This window comes from Lagenorhynchus albirostris, chromosome 9, assembly GCF_949774975.1.
Source record: "Lagenorhynchus albirostris chromosome 9, mLagAlb1.1, whole genome shotgun sequence".
NCBI lineage: Eukaryota > Metazoa > Chordata > Mammalia > Artiodactyla > Delphinidae > Lagenorhynchus > Lagenorhynchus albirostris.
Window position 1 is genome coordinate 55189955 of NC_083103.1, and position 19239 is coordinate 55209193.

At 41.2% G+C, this 19239-nt stretch overlaps 1 protein-coding gene across 2 annotated transcripts in view; it reads right to left on the minus strand.

Moving 5' to 3' along the window:
- Positions 1-13724, minus strand: part of INTS4 (integrator complex subunit 4) — a 113941-nt gene extending 100217 nt beyond the window's left edge. The window contains exons 1-2 of one of the 2 annotated variants that reach the window (XR_009542477.1): positions 13527-13724; positions 7645-7839 (exon numbers count right to left, since the gene is read on the minus strand). Coding sequence is in view for 1 of the 2 variants with exons in the window: in XM_060160115.1 (XP_060016098.1) it covers positions 7645-7839; positions 13527-13580 (249 nt within the window). In the remaining variant the exon portion in view is untranslated. The remainder of the gene's footprint in view (positions 1-7644; positions 7840-13526) is intronic. The other variant, XM_060160115.1, reaches the window with a different exon arrangement.
- Between the last annotated feature and the right edge of the window lie 5515 nt (positions 13725-19239).

Sequence of the window (19239 nt, forward strand, 5' to 3'; positions counted from 1 at the left end):
GCAACGATAAATACATGTGGATAGGGCTTCCCTGGTGGCGCAGTGGTTGAGAGTCTGCCTGCCGATGCAGGAGACACAGGTTCGTGCCCCGGTCCGGGAAGATCCCACATGCCGCGGAGCGGCTGGGCCCGTGAGCCATGGCCACTGAGCCTGCGCGTCCGGAGCCTGTGCTCCGCAATGGGAGATGCCACAACAGTGAGAGGCCCGCATACCGCAAAAAAAAAAAAAAAAAAATACATGTGGGTAAATGATAAATACATAGGTAAACTTAAATGAATATTGCCTGTAGAAAATAACAATGTCTTCCAGAGTGAAAAATGGAGAATTAAAACATAAAACTTCATTCACACATGTAAGTCAGGAAGGTGGATAAATGGAGTTAAAGTCCTCACATTGTTCAAAATAGAAACTGTACCATTTAACACTTGACTTTGATCAGTCAAGAATTCATGTAATAGCTAGGTTATAACCAGTAAAATAAGTGTAAAAGAATGTATAACTCCCAAGCTAATAAAAAAGGGGTGGAGGAGAAAATTTTTTTAAAGGAGTCAATGCAAAAGATGGCAAGAAATGAGAGAAAAGAAAAGAACACTGAGCAGGTAAGACAAATAGAAGGCATTTAATAAGAGGGTAGATTTAAACCGGCATATATCAATAAACACATTAAATGTAATGAACTAAATGCTCCAATTGAAAAACAAACACTGTCAAGTGAAATTTTTAAAAAACTAACTACATGCTTTTTACATGGGTCATAAAATAAAATGTTATAAAAAAGATGAAAATAAAAAGTAGAAATAGGTATACCATGTAAACTTTAATCAAGAGATAGTTGGTATCATAATATTAATATCAAACAAAGCCGTTATATGCTGATATGATTATTTGTAAAGAATCCAAAATCTACACATAATTTATTAAAATTGTTAAATGAGCTTAGCAAGGTTGTTAGATATAGGATTTAATAAGCAAAAATCAATTGCATTTCTGAATATCCATTCTGTACTGTTAGAAAATAAAATTTTTTAAACATATCATTTACAATAACAAAATATTAACTACCTAGGAATAATTAACAAAAAGATGTACAAAAGGACTTTCCTGGTGGTGCAGTGGTTAAGAAACCGCCTGCCAATGCAGGGGACACGAGTTCGAGCCCTGGTCCGGCTCAAAATTTATAAAGAAATTAAAAGACCAAGAGCAATTAATATATTCTTAAAGAAGAGAAAGGTGGGAGAAGTTGTCCTACCAGATGTCAAGACTTATTATGTTATGCTAAGACAGTATGGTATTGGCATAAGAATAGACAAACGGAACAGTAGAAGAGACAGCCCTGAAACATACCCACCCATATACAGACACTTAGTTTACCAGAAAGGTGGTACTGCAAAACAATGGGGAAAGAATATTCTTTTCAGTAAATGGTGCTGGGACATTTGGACTTCCATACACCAAAGCATCACACCCACAAATCAATTACATGTTTGAAAAACAAATAATAAGCTTCTAATAATAATGTAGCAAAATGTCTTAATGAGCTCAGGGTAAGTAAACCGTTCTTATATCAATCAGACAAGAAAAGCACAAAATATAACTCAAAAGACTGTCAAATTGGGTTACATTAAGAACTTATTTTCATCAAAATACAACATTAAGGGACTAAAAAGGGGGAAGATATTTGTAACATGTATAACCAAAGAACTTGTACCCAGAATATAAAGAATTCCCACAAAGCAATAAGGGAAAAAAAAAAAATTTGTAAAATAGGCAAGAGACATACATAGGTATTACCCAAAAGAATATCCAGTTAAACGTATTAAAGTTGCTCCCCTTTATAGTAATCTAAGAAATGCAAATTAAAGCCACAGTGACTACACATCCACAGGAATTGTCAAAATGAAGAAAATCGGGCTTCCCTGGTGGCACAGTGGTTGAGAATCTGCCTGCCAATGCAGGGGACACGGGTTTGAGCCCTGGTCTGGGAGGATCCCACATGCCGCGGAGCAACTAGGCCCGTGAGCCACAACTACTGAGCCTGCGCGTCTGTAGCCTGTGCTCCGCAACAAGAGAGGCCGCGATAGTGAGAGGCCCGCGCACCGCGATGAAGAGTGGCCCCTGCTCGCCGCAACTGGAGAAAGCCCTCGCGCAGAAACGAAGACTCGACACAGTCAAAAATAAATAAATAAATAAATTTATTTATTTAAAAAAAAAAATGAAGAAAATCAATTGCAGCTATTGAAAAGTATGTGGAACAACTGGAACTCTCACACAGTGCTAATACGAGTGTAAACTGGTATTACCACTTTGGAAAACAGTTGGCTCAGTAATTCCACTCCAGGGTATATACTACACAGAAATGTAAGCCATGCACACCAAGAGACTTGTATAAAAATGTCTGTGGCAATATTTCTTATAATAGCTAAAACCTGGAAACAGTCTAAATGTCCATCAATAATAGAATGAATAAATAAATTATGGTATACTCATACAATGAAATCTTTTTTTTTTTTCTTTTTTTTTGCGGTACGCGGGCCTCTCACTGTTGTGGCCTCTCCCATTGCAGAGCACAGGCTCCGGACGCGCAGCCTCAGCAGCCATGGCTCATGGGCCCAGCCGCTCCACAGCATGTGGGATCCTCCCGGACCAGGGCACGAACCCGTGTCCCCTGCATCGGCAGACGGACTCTCAACCACTGTGCCACCAGGGAAGCCCGAAGTCTTATACTGTGGTAAAAATGAATGAACTACAGCTACAGTTAATAATATAGATAAATCTCACAGAATTTTGAGCAAAAGTCCCACAAAAAAAGATACATACAGAGAGGGAGGGAGGGAAAGAGGAAGGAAGGAAGGAAGGAAGGAAGGAAGGAAGGGAGGGAGGGAGGGAGGGAGGGAGGGAGGGAGTGTGTTTTTTTTAACCAAATAAATCTGTATTTAGTACAAGTTTAAATGGTAAAAAAATTTTTTAAAGGAATTTTTTACCCCAAAAGTCAGGAGAGTAGTGGTTATCTTTGGGAAAGGGGGGAGAAACAATTAGAAGGAGTTTTGAGGGGGCCTATGGGAGGCTGATTATATTCCATTTCTTGACCTGGATGGTAGTCACATACAGTGTTCATGTTGATCAATAGGCTATATGAGGTTTTTCTACGTATTCTTTACATGTTATATTTCATGATAAAGCTTAAAAATATGATAGTTAGGACTTCCCTGGCGGTCCAGCAGTTAAGACTCTGCACTTCCACTGCAGAGGGTGCGGGTTCGATCCCTGGTTAGGGAACTAAGATCCTGATGCTGTGTGGTGCAGCCAAAAAATTAAAAAATAATAAATTAAAAATATGACAGTTGTTTATATTACTGAGGTAATGGAAACAGAGAGGTAGATGGACTTAAGAGATATTTAGAAGGTAAAATCAACATGAGTTGGTGAGGAAGGGAATATGGAGAGAGGAAAGGGTGAGGGTTATATTTAGGATCCTTCTTGGGTTTCTGATTTAAGGGTCTATATTGTTGGTGGTACACTTCTTGCTATAAGGTAAACTGGAGAATGAAGGGAGATACCAAATTCAGTTTTGAACACAAATAAAAGCCAATTCTTTATGGACTTCAAATCATTAAAATAACATCATCAAATCAAGTAATTGTCTTTCAGAGACAATAGATTAGTCAAATACCCTAATTCTGCAGTGAAAGAGGACAGAAAAGATACATAGTCTTTCAATGGTCTGGAATGGAGTCACAGACCTCCAAACACAAGGGAGCAGCACAGAAAACAGAAGTACTAAGTCTAGCAGATAAGAGGAAGGCAAGGAGGAAAGAGAGTATCTGACCTAATAACATTCTTTCTTCATCTAGATACTTTACTCAAGTTCTACTTTCTGAAATTATCCCCTGGTACTCTTCATGCCTAAGCTTAAAACTGCCTCGGGGGAAGGCCTCTCTAATAATTGCTCTTCTCACATTAAAACTGTCCTTGTTCAGGCTTTCCTCATCTTGCTGTAGACTTATCAGTCTCCTAGTTGGTCACCCTAACTCCCGTCTTGCCCTCATTCAGTTCCTCCATCCTCCATACCGCCCCCGAGAGTGACATGTCTAAAACAAAAACCCCCAAGGTAGAATACAAGAACCTTCCATTAGACAAGATTTCTAGTCTAAAGTAAAGAGTTCTCAATTTAAAATCTACACCAGGGACTTCCGTGGTGGCGCAGTGATTAAGAATCCGCCTGCCAACGCAGGAGACACGGGTTCGAGCCCTGGTCCGGGAAGATCCCACATGCCACGGAGCAACTAAGCCCGTGTGCCACAACTACTGAGCCTGAGCTCTACTGAGCCTGAGCTCTAGAGCCCGCAAGCCACACTACTGAACTCAAATGGCACGACTACTGAAGCCCGTGGGCCTAGAGCCTGTGCTACGCAACAAGAGAAGCCACCGCAATGAGAAGCCCACGCACCGCTACGAAGAGTAGCCCCCAGTCACCGAAACTAGAGGAAGCCCACGCACAGCAACGAACACCCAACGCAGCCAAAAATGATTAATTAATTTAAAAAGTAATAAAATAAAATAAAATCTACACCAGCCAAACTACCTGTATTTCTTCTAACGTGATAAGTTATTTCACATCTCGATGCCTTTGCTCACAATTGCTCCTTCTTTCTAAAACGTCTTTCCTCCTACTTTCCAACTGCCCATAATCTGATTAAGATTCATCTCAAGCATCACTACTCTATAATGCCCTTCTAGGCCCGTGCTCCCAAGTACAACTGATTACCCTCTTCTTTAAAGTTATATCATAACCTGTCTCAGATTTCGTAACACCTATAACATTGTATTCTTATCCATTTTTTGTCTAATCTACCCAACTAGACTCAGATCAGGGATCATATATTAATCTCTGTATCATCAACATGAAGCACAAGGCCTGGCACAGAATTAGAATTCAGAACACTTAGAATGAATGAAAAAAATAAACAAATGAATAACTCAAGCCCTTACCATCTATATATTACATATATATTTGATCTACCAACTATACTACTGGCCCTTAAAGGACAAAGAACATGTCTCACAGTTCCCAACATCCTCCACAGCAACTAACACAGTAGTATAAGTGAAGAACCCCTCATGTGAAATATTAACAAGTTCAGCTACAGAAAACCTTGGATGAGAAAAGCAGAAGCCAAAGTAGTTATCTACTAAAATACAAGATACCACATTTCTGTATAAAATAGAAGAAGAAAAAAACACTATAGTCATCAATCTAGAACTGGACCCATTTATCATCCCTCCTCCTTTCCTCTGGGGCTAGAATCTGCTAGACTAATGCACACAGCATGGCCTGGTTAAAGAGCTTGGGGTCTGACATCAGAATGCCTGAGTCCAATTTTTCTTTTAGACATGGTAACGGTATTGTGATTATGTTTTTAAAAAGAGTCTTTATTGTTTAGAGAAATAAACTGAAATTTATGAATAAAATGATATGATTCCAGGAATTTGTTTTCACAAGAATCTGGTAGAGGGTGAGAGTGGAGGAAATGGAAGTGGACAGTAGGAGTGGGGGTGGGAATAAAACAAATTTAGACATAAAATGATAATTGTTGAAGATGGGTAATGAGTACATGGGAATTAAACTATTCTCTCTAATTGTATACATAGTTGAAATGTTCCATGACAAAAAGTTGAAAACAAAATTCCATACAGTCCAGCAATACCACCCCTGGGTATTTATCAGAAGAAAACAAAAATACTAATTCCAAAAGATATACGCACCCCTATGTTTGTTGCAGCATTATCACAGCCAAGATTCGGAAGCAACGTTGAGTGCCCATCAATAAATGAATGGATAAAGAAGACGCGATTTATATATACAATGGAATATTACTCAGCCATAAAAAAAGAATGAAACCTTGCCATTTGCGACAACATGGATGGACCAAGAGGGTATTATGCTAAGTGAAATAAGTCAGAGGAAGACAAACACCGTATGATTTCAGTTACATGTGGAATCAACAAAACAAAACAAATGAATAAACACAACAAAACAGAAAGAGAGTCATAGATATCGAGATACATAGGTGTTTGCCAGAGGGGATGGGGTTGGGGGGGAGGAGAGAAATAGGTGAGGAAGATTAAGAGATATAAACTTCCAGTTGCAAAATAAATGAGTCATGGGTATGAAATGTACAGGGTGGGGAATATAGTCAATAACTATTTAATATTTTGTATGGTGACAAATCATAACTCAACTTATCGTGGTGAACATTTTGAAATGTATGGAAATACTGAATCACTATACTGTGTAACAGGAACTAACATAGTGTAGAAAACAAGGCATTTTACAAAACAACTGACCAAATTTCTTTAACAGGTCAATGTCACCAAAATAATAAAAATTGTTCTAGATTTTTAAAAAAGCAAATGCCAGGTGTGGAGACAGTTTGCATTTCGATTTGAACAAATCAACTATAACAAGATATTTGGGGAACAACTAGAGAAATGTGAATATGGACTATTTGTTAGATGACGTTAATTTTACTTGAGATGCTTAGATGGTTATATTTTTTAAGTGTCCCTTTGTAAGAGGTATTTACTGAACTATTTAGGGAAAAATATTATGATACTTTAAAAAAACTTCAGGAAAACAAACTGAGCAAATTTGACAAAATATTAATAACTATTTAATCCCAAAGATGAGTATTTGGCAGTTCATGCAGTATTCTCTACTTTTCTATAAGCTCAATAATTTTCATACTAAAGTTTAAAATCCGAAGTCATCTGTGATTCAAATATTTGAAAATTATTTCTTCTTTTACTTCAGATCTTATTTACAAATAAAAACTGAAAAATAAACCATTTTGCAAATTTCATTTTCTGTTTAAAATATTTCCTCTATTTAACTATGCATGAATTGATGTTTTTTTCTAACCCATGAAAATAGAGAAATAAAATGCCACTTAGCTAAAAAAGTTAAAAAAAAAAAAAGGGCTATTGCAGTTAGATATGAGGGCCTTGAATTAAAGCAGTAACAGCAGAATGAGAGGACTATATGCCAGAGACAAATCTGGTTACAGAAGGGTCATGGTTGAAGTTAACTCCTCCTTTGTGCTCCAATGCACTCTCAGTACTCTGAGCAATTTGATGCATTTTATCATTCACATCTGTTTCCATCTAGATATGGTAACCTTTTTTTTTTTTTTTTGACTGCATTGGGTCTTCTTCACTGCGTGTGGGCTTTCTCTAGTTGCTGCAAGCAGGAGCTACTCTTCATCGCAGTGCATGGGCTTCTCAATGCAGTGGCATCTCTTGCTGTGGAGCACGGGCGCCAGGCGCGCAGGCTTCAGTAGTTGTGGTGCACAGGCTTAGTTGCTCCACAGCATGTGGGATCTTCCCGGACCAGGGCTGGAACCCGTGTCCCCACTCTGCCACCAGGGAAGCCCCTGAAAGCTTCTGATAATAGGATCTTTTTGGACCTTTTTGATCTTTTTTATCTCTGTATCCACAGTGCCTAGCACATGGAAGACACTCAGTAAAAGACTGTTGAATGAACACGTTATTATTTATTTTGCATATTAACCTATTCTGCAGACACATGGTACAACTCCTATACATACTCCCATACACACTCTCATCAGGTCCTCAAGACCTTCTTACCTTGTAATAATGTTCCAAGAGAATCCTGACTACTCCCTCCACACTTTCTGCCTCCACAGGCTTCCTGGCAAACTGAAGTAGGTACTGCAAAGCATCTGCTGGGGAGGTAGCCTTACACAGATCTATGTGGAGTGCTGCAGATTTACTTGGTTTTGTCAGTCGGAGTTTCTTAGTAGCAATTTCCTCCTGCTGTTGCTGCAAGAGGGTAGGAAAGATAAAACATGAAAACTTGACGGAAAACAGAGAGTTGCAAATTTAACTTTACCTTGTTTGATGGAAATAATTTTTCCTATACCAAAATAATGTATTTAGGTAACAGACCCAGCTTAAACAAAAAGCAGTGTTATGAACTGGGAAAGGAGCCAACTGGAGACAAAGCTATGAGTCCCAATTTTGCTTTTCACTAGCTCCTACAGCTTTGGGCAAGTTATTTAACTTCTCTAAGTCTCAGTTTCTTTCTCTGTAAAGTAGGTCCATGAATATTTTGTTCTGCCTATCTCTTAGGATTGTTGTAGCTTTAGGGTTAAGAGGACACACAAAGGATCTGCTCCACTCCTTATTAGAAAAGAAATCTCAATTCGACAAATATATTCAGACTGTGCTGAGGCACTTACTAGGCTCACCTTGCCTCCTAAGAAAACTACAACTGATGGGAATGGTCTGCAGCTTACACTGAGGAAAAAAATCTTCCTCTCATAACAGATGACTATTTTCACCCAAATCATTCTACCTTTGTTAGAAGGATGGTCAGTATAGGAAAGAAATACATTGCCACATGCCTAGCAAACTGCAGCTACTTAACAAATATTTACTGAATGATTCATTTGGAATTAGAAGTTGTCTCTGATTCCAACTCTGCTGCTCTATTCTAAGTATGTCATGATTCACATTTTTATCATCCATAAAAAACAGAAATGATGACCTACCACTAGTCTATCTCAATCAGGGATCCTCATCTGAACCACAGAACACACAAAATTAGCTGAGTAACTATTTTCTCAACTTTCCCAAGGATGGTGCCTAACTAGAACTATTCTAGATGCATCTGTTACATATGATGAGTGCCAAAAAGTTCACGTAAAAGGGAACCTGTTACTCCAGGGCTTATGTAAGGCCCTGGTGTGTAGATATAGAGAAGATCACAACAGAAGATAAAAGTTGTAATCAATAGTAATCATCAGAAAACTACTAGAGCTAATCAACGAACTTGGTAAAGTTGTAGGATACAAAATTAATGCACAGAAATCACTTGCATTCCTATACACTAAAAATGAAAGATCAGAAAGAGAAATTAAGGAAACAATCCCATTCACCATTGCAATAAAAAGAATAAAATACCTAGGAATAAATCTACATAAGGAGGTAAAAGACCTATACTCAGAAAACAGCAAGACACTGATGAAAGAAATCAAAGATGACACAAACAGATGGAGAGATATACCATGTTCTTGGATTGGAAGAATCAACACTGTGAAAATGACTATACTACCCAAAGCAATCTACAGATTCAATGCAATCCCTATCAAATTACCAATGGCATTTTTCACAGAACTAGAACAAAAAATCTTAAAATTTGTATGGAGACACAAAAGACCCTGAATAGCCAAAGCAATCTTGAGAAAGAAAAATGGAGCTGGAGGAATCAAGACTCCCTGACTTCAGACTATACTACAAAGCTACAGTAATCAAGACAATATAGTACTGGCACAAAAACAGAAATATAAATCAACGGAACAGGATAGAAAACCCACAGATAAACCCACGCACCTATGGTCGACTAATCTATAACAAAGGAGGCAAGGATATACAATGAAGAAAAGACAGTCTCTTCAATAACTGGCGCTGGGAAAACTGGACCGCTACAGGTAAAAGAATGAAATTAGAACACTCCCTAACACCATACACAAAAATAAACTCAAAATGGATTAAAGACCTAAATGTAAGACTGGACAGTATAAAACTCTTAGAGGAAAACATAGGAAGAACACTCTATGACATAAATCACAGCAAGCTCTTTTTTGACCACCTCCTAGAGTAATGGAAATTAAAAAAAAAATAAACAAATGGGACCTAATGAAACTAAAAAGCTTTTGCACAGCAAAGGAAACTATAAACAAGATGAAAAGACAACCCTCAGAATGGGAGAAAATATTTGCAGACGAATCAATGGACAAAGGATTAATCTCCAAAATATATAAGCAGCTCATGCAGCTCAATATTAAAAAAACAAACAACCCAATCCAAAAATGGACAGAAGACCTAAATAGACATTTCTCCAAAGAAGACATACAGATGGCCAAGAAGCACATGAAAAGCTGCTCAACATCACTAATTATTAGAGAAATGCAGATCAAAACTACATGAGGTATCACCTCACACCAGTTAGAATGGGCATCATCAGAAAATCTACAAACAAATGCTGAAGAGGGTGTAGAGAAAAGGGAACCCTCTTGCACTGTTGGTGGGAATGTAAATTAATACAGCCACTATGGAGAACAGTATGGAGTTTCCTTAAAAAACTAAAAATAGAATTACCATATGACCCAGCAATCCCACTACTGGGCATATACCTGGAGAAAACCATAATTCAAAGACACATGCACCCCAATGTTCACTGAAGCACTATTTACAATAGCCAGGTCATGGAAGCAACCTAAATGCCCACAGACAGACGAATGGATAAAGAAGATGTGGTACATACATACAATGGAATATTACTCAGGCATAATAAGGAACGAAATTGGGTCATTTGTAGAGACATGGATGGACTTAGAGACTGTCATACAGAGTGAAGTAAGTCAGAAAGAGAAAAACAAATATCGTATATTAACGCATATATGTGGAATCTAGAAAAATGGCACAGATGAATCAGTTTGCACACAGAAATGGAGACACAGATGCAGAGAACAAACGTATGGACACCAAAGGGGGAAAGGGGTGAGGGGTGGTGGTGGGATGAATTGGGAGATTGGGATTGACATATATACACTAATACATATAAAAAAGATAACTAATAACCTGCTGTATTAAAAATAAAATTCAAAAAAAAATTTTTCCTTAACGCTTGATGCATCATAATGATACCTTGAGCAATCACCTCTTTACAAATTTACACTTCTACAGAGAAGAGACTAGGATTATTCTAGACAGGAACATGGCATGGCATAATAAAAAAACCAAGGGCTTTGAAGTCAGAGGAATTTGAGTTCAATTACCACTTACTGGCTAGAGAAGGCCTTCTTCTTCTATAAAAAGGAATACAATACCTACATCATAGGGATAGTTAAGAAGTCTAAAGTATAATGTCTTTATTGTGCAAACACATAATAAGCACTATATACATATCAGTTCTCTCTCCCTCATCTTCATAGCAGAGGAAAAATAAGAGAAGCAGTAAGATCTCATTTCATCACTCCATGGTAACCATGCATGAACAATGAAGTGAAGAAATGAGCTCTTCTCTTAAAATCCTTACCAATTTCCATCCTATTCCACACAAATTTGGTCTTCAGTGTTATCTGGGCTGCAGTTAGGTCAAAAGATTGGAAAGATTCTTTTCCCTAGGGAGTATATAAGGAGAAGGACAGACCAATATCTGCTATCATTCAACCATCTATAACATTTTAGTGAGCCAGGCCTTATGGTCTATCCAGGGAACACAGATGAACCACGCATCATCTCTGCCCTCGAGGAGCCCAAACTGGTGGGGAGATATGTACACTAGTAATTATAGTAGCACTCAGTGATAAGTACAAATAGATGAGTGCTACAGAAGCAGGGGAGGAGAGACTAAAGCAAAAATATAAGTCCACTGAGTGAAGAACAAAGAGAGAGGGAAGCATGACATCCGTTCTATGTAAAGGAGACAATAGATACAAAAGTTTGGAGAGGTGCAAACACGTAGCATGCTGGAGGAGGGGTGAGTAGTCTTGGTAAGGGGGAACAACAGAATACTGGAAAGAAAGGAAGTGACATTTCACAACAAAGTGAAAGTAGTTAATGCCACTGAAACCTACATTAAAAATGGTTAAAATGATAAATTCTGTGTTATATATATTTTGCCACAATTTTTTAAAAAGGGGGGCAAACGAAACAGAGCCAGGAAATCCCAAAAAGCAAGCCACAGAAGAGGGAGCTCTGTTTAGTCAGAAAGCTTTCCTGAATGTTGACTCATTTTAAAAGTTGAGGAAAACTAATTTCACATAAAAAGGAGCAACAAAAGAGTGTAAAGGTAAATATCAAAGTTATTTTCATAAAAAAACAAGAATAAGAAGCAAACTAACTTCCCTACACACAATGGGAATACGTCACAAAGTGTCCACAAAACAAAAAAGGCAGTGATACAGCTAGAAGGAATACTGTTAAATCACAAAGAGCTAGGAAGTTTGGCTAGGGAGTTTTTACAAAAAGAAATAGCTGTTAAAAAAAAGGGTTGGGGGGGGGGGCTTCCCTGGTGGCACAGTGGTTAAGAATCCGCCTGCCAATGCAAGGGACACAGGTTCGAACCCTGGTCCAGGAGGATCCCACACGCCACGGAGCAACTAAGCCCGTGCACCACAACTACTGAGCCTGCTCTCTACAGCCTGCAAATCACAACTACTGAGCCCGTGTGCCACAACTACTGAAGCCCGCGCGCCTAAAGCCCGTGCTCCGCAACAAGAGAAGCCACCGCAGTGAGAAGCCCGCGCACCGCAACGGAGTAGCCCCAACTCGCCGCAACTAGAAAAAGCCCGCGCTCAGCAACCAAGACCCAACGCAGCCAACAATAAATAAATAAATAAATTTATTTATTTTAAAAAAACAAGTAGCTGTAAAAAGAGGAAGACTTGATTTGTCGATGCAATTACCTCTTTGTACTACAATCACAGATATGCCGTTCCGTATCTCCCACTCGCCTGTGAGTTCCTAAAGGACAGGGACCCTACTGTGTATTGGACTTTGTAGCTCAGCACCTTTTACCATACCTAATACGTAGTAACCACTCTTTTACTCAGTAAACTCTTGTTGAAGGAATAAATGAAATGTTTAAGGATCAGTGTCCTGCTGGATGGTCTAAAGCTTGCTACTCCACAAGTCTGTGGATGGAAGGATGCTACTGACTGGCATCAATTGAGGGCTTCTCGGAAGTGCAGATTATTGCCTCACCTCCCCGGCCCGATTTACTTACTGAGTAGAATCTACATTTTAAAAAGACCCCAGGTGATTTGGATACACAAAATCTGAGAAGCACGACACAAGGTATGACGTGGGATCAACCTCTACTTCAGCTATATATATGAGGAAATACAAGGAGAATCACTAACTGCTGACACGGGTTTGGCCCACCAGTCCTTAAACAACTCTAAAGGAGGAAGGTATTGCCCTCCTCCCTAAGTGAACTGTTCCACCAACGGAAAGTTCCACCCCTATGAAGCCTGTGACCCTCGCCTGCTCTGACTGGGTCTTGAGGATTTCTATAAGCTCCTCTTCCAATCCCTTGAGCTCTGCATACAGCCAACTTGTCCCTGGGCGCTTTTTTTGTAACGGGAGTTGGGAGGCAATTTGCCACTAACTGGCTCATACTCCACCAGAAGCCTCAAAGTCCTCATCTGTAAAATGAGGATGCTAATGTAATACGAATAAAATGAAGTAACGAATAAGATATTTTGTAAAGCGCTGTTTGTTTCTTCTAATAATTTTTTAGCGTCAGACTGCACGTATTAATGCTGACAACAACAGCGGCAAACGACACGCCCACTAAAGTGTAGCCTCAGAGACGCTGCCTACCAAAGCAGTAGGCATTCAACCCAGCTTTGTGGCGCCTGGTCTGGCAAAGTGCCTGGAGCGTGGAGAACCTTCCCCTACCCCAGACCGGTGCCGGGACCTTTCCTTCCAGAGCTTACCTGAACCACCTTAGTGAATTCCTCGTACACCCGCTTCTTGAGGTGCGCCGCCATGGCCGTCCGCGGACCCTCTCAGCTTCCGTACCCGAGGAGGGAGGTGGAGCGGAGGAGTCCGGAAAACCTGCCCAGGCCGGAGGAACCAGCCACGGTCCCACAAGGCAGTGGGGTTCCGGAAAAGAGAGGCCGCTTCCGGCTGCTCGACTGTCCTGTCGCTGTGCCGCTGGATTTGGTCGCCTACGCCACCTGCGCCGGTGAAAGGTAAGCCAGAGCGAGAGCGTAGCGCAGGGGGCGGGGCTTCTGGTGGGAGGAGCCGGGTGGGAAAGGCTAAAGGAGCCAATGGGGGATTTGGGGAGCTTGCTGTTGATCTGAGTGACGGAGAGACTGGCGGGGGAACTGAGCCCAGGGAGGGAGGAAGTACTATCGGGTAAAGCGCAGAGGTGGAGCTTTCCAGAGCTAGAGACAAAACCTGGAGCTGTGTAAGGATCTTGACTCAGGAGATAAGGGAAGGAGGTCAGACTGACGTTCGCATCATCCATTGCTGTTCACAGTATTTGCCATCTGTATGTTGCCTGCACTCTCCTCTTGGTCAAGCCATTACTGGAAAAGTGGTTCACCTTAGTGAACCCAAAAGACACGACTAAGCCAAAGTTAGGAATAAGGAAGGATATATTACTTGCAGCAACTAAGGAAAACAAAGAATCTTCCCCAATGCATTGTCTCTCCAAACAGGAAAATTGGGGAAGCGTTAAGCTAAGGGAGCGTACATATTCATGAAGGGGCTTGAGCAGAGGAGAATTCATCGTAGAATTGGGGCAGAGGTCAACAGAGTCCAGGTTTTAGTTGATTGAAGTCAGGAGGGTCGACATCATCATTCCATCCTCCACCTAGGTGGGGAGCCTTAGTTCCTGTAGAACCCAAAGACATGTATCAGATTGTTATGTATATTCCTTGGGGAGAAACTTGTTTCTTTTTTTTTTGCCATGGCTCATGGCATGCGGGATATTAGTTCCCCAACCAGGGATCGATCCTGCACCCCCTGCAGTGGAAGCTCTGAGTCTTAACCACTGGACCACTGGGGAAGTCCCAGAAACTTGTTTCTTGACTGCTTTTCCTTTGTTCCTGCATCCCCTCACTTAATTAATTACCGAGACCTGTTCAAGGACAAATGTGGTCAGGCTTAGGTCACAAAATGGCTTAGGCCAAAAATTGCTTCCCTTATGTCAAGAAAGCCATGCCTGGTTCTTTCTCTGGGGCCCCCCTACCCTACCTGCTTACAGAAAGCTGGATGCCACCACCCCCACCCCTGCCCCAGCCTAAGATACTTCTCCCTGCTTTCTCACTCCAGTTGTTCAAAAGCTACCTATCCTTTAAGGACTCAAGCCATCCTCTGACAGCTAGGGGAGAGTGGAAAGAATTCTGAGGCCAAGGGTTAAGCAACAAAGCTTCAGACTGCACAACTCAGATGGGATTGAACCCAGCCGAAACTCACACTTGGATTTGAACCCATGGGCTGGGACTTTTACTCAGCCAAAACTCTGACTGGGACTCAAACCCACTGTCTTTTAATTAAAATTGCTCACCTGGTGTCAGGACTTACTGAAGCTCAGGTTCTTTATGTCTTAGCGCAGAAGGAATTCAGCGAGAGGCAATGCAATATGGAAGACGTGGATTATTTAGAGAGGTACAACATCCCATAGACAGAATGCAGTCCATCTCAAAAAGTGAGAGCAGTGGTGGGAGAAACACACTCCACAGAGTGTGAGCCATCTCAGAAGATGAGAGGCCCTGAAATATGGGGTAGATGGTTTTTGTGGGCTGAGTAATTTCATAGGCTAGTGAGTGGGAGGATTATTCAACTGTTTGGGGGAAGGGATGGGGATTTCCAGGAATTGGGCCACTGCCCACTTTTTGGCCTTTTATGGTCTGCTTTGGAACTGTAGGCGCCTGTAGGTATGTCATTTGGCACATGCTAATGTATTACAATGAGCATATAATGAGGCTCAAGGTCTACTGCCATCTTGGACCTAGTTGATTCTAACCAGTTTATGTCATATCCTCAATGGCTATGTCATTCTTTTTGTTTGTTTGTTTTTTGGCGGCACCACATGGCTTGCAGGATCTTAGTTCTCTGACCAGGGATTGAACCCAGGCCACAGCAGTGGAAGCCCAGAATCCTAACCATTAGGCCACCAGGGAACTCCTGGCCATGTCATTCTTTTAAAGGTTGTGCCCTGCCCCCTTCCCTCCTATTTCACTACGACTAGCACTTAATGAACAAGTAGCCTCAACTACAATTGCACTAACACCTAGCCTGACAAAGATGTAGTGACAGTGGAATGAAATAACGCAGAAACATTTTGCACAGTAAAGTATGGTTCACGGGGCTTCCCGATGCAGGGGACACGGGTTCATGCCCTGGTCTGGGAAGATCCCACATGCCGTGGAGCGGCTAGGCCCGTGAGCCATGGCTGCTAAGCCTGTGCGTCTAGAGCCTGTGCTCCACAATGGGAGAGGCCACAACAGTGAGTGGCCTGCGTACTGCTGGGCCTCTGCTGCCCGCATCAGCAGGCGGACTCTCAACCACTGCGCCACCAGGGAAGCCCTATTTTTTTAATTATAGCTACATCTGAGTAAATGGGGTAACTGGCAATACCAAGAAGTTTCTTTGCTATACTTTTGTCATCATAAAATAAGCTCCTTAGTCAGAAGCAATGTGTGAGATACCATGAAAATGAGTAAGGTATCCATGAATGCTAGGGCTGGCAGAAACATTGCAGTTAGGTATCATTAGGGTTCTTCAGGAAAACAGAACCAATAGGATATATAGAGATATTAGGATACTATAACAGAATACCGTATACTGAGTGGCTTATAAACAACAGAAATTTATTTCTCACAGTTCTGGAGCCTGGGAAGTCCAAGGTCAAGGTGCTGGCAGATTCAGTGTCTGGTGAGAGCTCACTTCCTGGTTCATAGATAGCTGTCTTCTCTCCGTGTCTCACATGGTTGAAGAGGCAAAGGGGCTCTCTGGGGTCTGTTTTATAAGGGCACTAACCCCATTCATGAGGGCTCCATCCTCAGGACCTAATCACCTCCCAGAGGCCTGACCTCCTAATACCATCACACTGAGGATTAGGATTTCAACATATGAATTTGGAAATGGAGGTGGGGGGGTGGTGGGTGACACAAGCATTGTCTATAGCAGTAGAAAAGTCAAATCTGAATCTGGGATATGTATCTATTCCTATGTGGTTAAATCACCACTCCCTCCCTGATGGAAAGGATAAAGCATATGGTAGCATGATTTGTAAAACATGGCCCCAATTTTTCCTCTCTCTGTATGTAAATCCTTTGAAGTGTAGCTCTAGAGCTGCTTCCATTAAGAGATGGAATCTCTATCCCCACTCTTTGAATTGGGCTGGCCTTGTGCCTGGCCAGTAGAATACAGCAGAAGTTACAGTGTGCTAGTTTTGAACCTAGGCCTCAAGGTCCACCCACATACCAGTTCTTCAGGTCTATTGTTTGATTTTGGAAACCTACCATTGCCATGAGAATAAGTCCAACCTAATCTACTGGAGAGTAAATGACCACATGGAACAAAGCCAAGTTGACCCAGCTGAGGCTATTTCAGACCAGCCTCACCCCAGCTGATCCCCCATCTGACTACAGATGCATGAGTGAGATCAAATAAGACCAGAAGAACTGCCCAATTTATAGGCTATGAGAAATAATTAATGGTTATAGTTTTAAGGTATTAAGTTTGGGGGTCAAGAGGTTGTCATGTGGTTAGACAATTCCTAAGCTGCTAACTTCCATAGAGTCAGCTGGTAAGGAGAAAACAAGCCCAAATAGATTTAGGCAGCTTATCATTCACAGCATAGCAGGCAGCATGAATTTCATGTTTGTAATATTTCTCCTTGCCCTCTAAACACCATGGGAGCAATGCAGGTGAATGCCATGCACAGTAGATCTGTAGCACAGATGAAGAACACTGAGCTTAGGAAACGCTCAATCTTAAAGAAGGAATGCTAGCAAACCTGCCCTCTGGAGAGAGACAATATCAGGTTTTTTTTTCCCCAACATTATCTTTATTATACCGGTCAGGAAACAAATTTTCCTGCCAACCCAGTGGGAAACATTTTTATCACCCTGAAATGTCTCCAGGATTGGAGGGTGAAACTAGCTTTATTACCCTGTAATGAAATAAATCTGCATCCTAACCCTAGGCAGCTTTGCAAACATCCTCAAAGCTGTCAATGCCATTTGCTTAGAAATGCCAGCATTTCTCCCAACGGTCTGTTACAGTGCAATACAGCTAACTGATTTGCAGGCTTATCTGCCTACCACCAAGAAGTATCTAGTCCCCCGGTGGGAATAATACCATATCAGGGACTCAGTGTTGGTCTCTGCTGTTGGACATCCATCATTGACCAGATCAGCTTTGGCAAGAGGAACTATACCACAGAGCCCACGCACAGACTCCATCCCTACCATCATGGCCACCTTTCTCATGACTCCGTTGAGCTCTGGGGAAAGAGGCTGACTGGCACGCACAGTTTTTTTTGTTGTTTGTTTGGTTTTTTTTATATTTATTTATTTAGGTTGCGCCGGGTCTTAGTTGTGGCATGCAGGATCTTTTTTTAGTTGCGGTATGTGGACTTCTTAGTTGCGGCATGCATGCGGGATCTAGTTCCCCGACCAGGGATGGATCCGGGGTACCCCCCGCATTGGGAGCACAGAGTCTTACCCACTGAACCACCAGGGAAGTCACAGGAATGCACAGTTTGGATCGTTGTGTCCATTTATGTTTTGAAAGCCTCTTCTAGAATGGGTGCCCTCTGGTGGGCATTCATAGGAAACACAAATATTTTCACCATTCCAAGACATTCATCTACATACCAACATCCCAGGCCTTCTTGTCCCCAGTCTTCCACTCTCATACTTTCCAAGGCTTTGGCCAACCAGGAAGGGGCCTGGACATGCAGTACCTAGAGATCAGTCTTCCAGGACACTGAGCACAGCAGAAAAGGGAAAAGAATGAATGGAAAGGGGGGCAGGGAAGACAAGGAAAATAAGTAGAAGAAAAATAAAAGAGGTGCTCTAAGAAAACAATGAGACCTGAAAACCTGGCACAGTGCTATGAAGTAGGGTGTCTCCATGAGGGCAATCTCAAAGGTTTTACTGTGTGTTTTTCCTTTGGATTATAGTGACAGTTATATTTAGCATTCAGTTTTAAGTTTTTCTCCTCTGACTCTATAATTTTCTTTAGTTAATCCCAACAGATCTGAAAAGCCACATATACCCCTACAAATGAATAGAGGTGGTGTTGTTTTTTTTATTGAGGTATAGTTGATTTATAATTTTATATTAGTTTCAGGTGTACAGCATAGTGATTCAATATTTTTATAGATTATACTCCATTTAAAGTTATTACAAAATAATGGCTATATTTCCCTGTGTTGTACAATATATCCATGTTGTTTATTTATTTTATACATAGTAGATTTTATCTCTTAATCCTATACCCCCCCTTTTTTTTTTTTTTTTTTAACCCTTTGGCCACACTGCACAGCATGAGGGATCTTAGTTCCCCCAACCAGGGACCAAACCCACACCCCCTGCAGTGGAAGCAAGGAGTCTTAACCACTGGACCACCAGGGAAGTCCTTCCCATACCTCTATCTTGCCCCTCCCCCTTCTTCTCCCCACTCATA